Source organism: Limulus polyphemus, unplaced genomic scaffold (assembly GCF_000517525.1).
Source record: "Limulus polyphemus unplaced genomic scaffold, Limulus_polyphemus-2.1.2 Scaffold2510, whole genome shotgun sequence".
Taxonomy (NCBI): Eukaryota; Metazoa; Arthropoda; class Merostomata; order Xiphosura; family Limulidae; genus Limulus; species Limulus polyphemus.
This window is the reverse complement of record NW_013668120.1, coordinates 152,460-153,751: the sequence shown is the minus strand read 5'-3', so window position 1 is coordinate 153,751 and position 1,292 is coordinate 152,460. Positions and strand designations below refer to the sequence as shown.

Genomic DNA, 1,292 nt, shown 5'->3' with positions numbered 1-1,292 from the left:
TAGGATAGCAATTAAGACTCAACTCTTACAATACTTTAACACGCTATACATACTACTACAGTTAGGATAGCAATTAAGACTCAACTCTTACAATACTTTAACAGGCTATACATACTACTACAGTTAGGATAGCAATTAAGACTCAACTCTTACAATACTTTAACAGGCTATACATACTACTACAGTTAGGAGATAATGAATATATAGCTGTTATCAAGAATAAGCTTCATTGTTCTTCTTTCGAAACTCGTTACACTAAAATAAAAATAAGGTTATTTCTTTACACACACCCTTCCCTTTTTAGGGAACTTTGAAATCACAACATAATCTTATTATGATGCACTGAATTGGTTGAAATTAATATATCTGATGAAATATACACCTACATGTTTGAAACTATTTCACACCTTGCCTTCAATAATTAAAAATAAATAAATATATATATAAACTGATTATGGAAAAATACTTAACATACCTGGTCATGACAACAATGATGTAATGATTTGGTCCCCAACGTGGTAGAGCCCCTTTTCCTCTTAATCCAGTTCGGCCAAGTGGATTCCTTGAAAAAAACATTATATCTTTAAAAAAAACCTTTAAAATAACTCAATTACTTTTAAGTATATTTAGTAATGTGTTTTTGTTTCTGAGCACAGTGGACAATTTTGAAGATAACAGTATGTATTCCTCCTTAGAAAATTAGTCATTCAGAACACTAATCTTAAAAAACAAAAAGTTTAGCTAATGTAAATACGAACTTTTAAGGAAATCTGTTAAATTTATGCTTAATAAAATCAAATCGACTTTTTTTTTTATTCCTTAGTATGCAGAATATACAGTTAAACTTCCTGAAAAAATTAACTATTAATACATGTCTAAAGGTATAAATATACTCTTACTGTAAGTAATGTGTGTAAGTATATGAGTATATTAGCTGTACAAGCAAAGTCAGTAATCTGCCATACAATCCTGAAGTGAAATTTGTGTGTAGTCAGAGTGGTGTTTACGATCTATGGTAGCAGTTGTAAACATGAGTACTGTTACGACAGTGGGGGGGTCACGTGACGAGTATTCTAGAAGATTCGCTAGTGTGTTAGGACAGCGGGGTCATGTGACAAATATTCAAGAAGATTCGCTAGTGTTTTGCAACAGCGTTGCGTCAACTGACGCTGGTAGCACGTGTTGAGAGTCTTAGAAGTTTCTAGAACAGGCAGTATTATCATATATAAGTGCGCTAGACAGTGAGGGAGACAGAGACGGAGTCAAAGCAGTAGCGGAGACGAAGCAGGCAG

At 33.1% G+C, this 1,292-nt stretch overlaps 1 protein-coding gene across 3 annotated transcripts in view; it reads right to left on the bottom strand.

Annotated features, from left to right (window-relative positions):
- Window positions 1-11: 11 nt before the first annotated feature.
- Window positions 12-1,292, bottom strand: part of LOC106467158 (protein ced-11-like) — a 51,628-nt gene continuing 50,347 nt past the window's right edge. For all 3 annotated transcript variants that reach the window (XM_022395291.1, XM_022395292.1, XM_022395293.1), the window contains one exon: window positions 12-562. In XM_022395291.1, coding sequence (XP_022250999.1) covers window positions 415-562 — 148 coding nt within the window. In that variant the 3' untranslated portion in view covers window positions 12-414. The remainder of the gene's footprint in view (window positions 563-1,292) is intronic.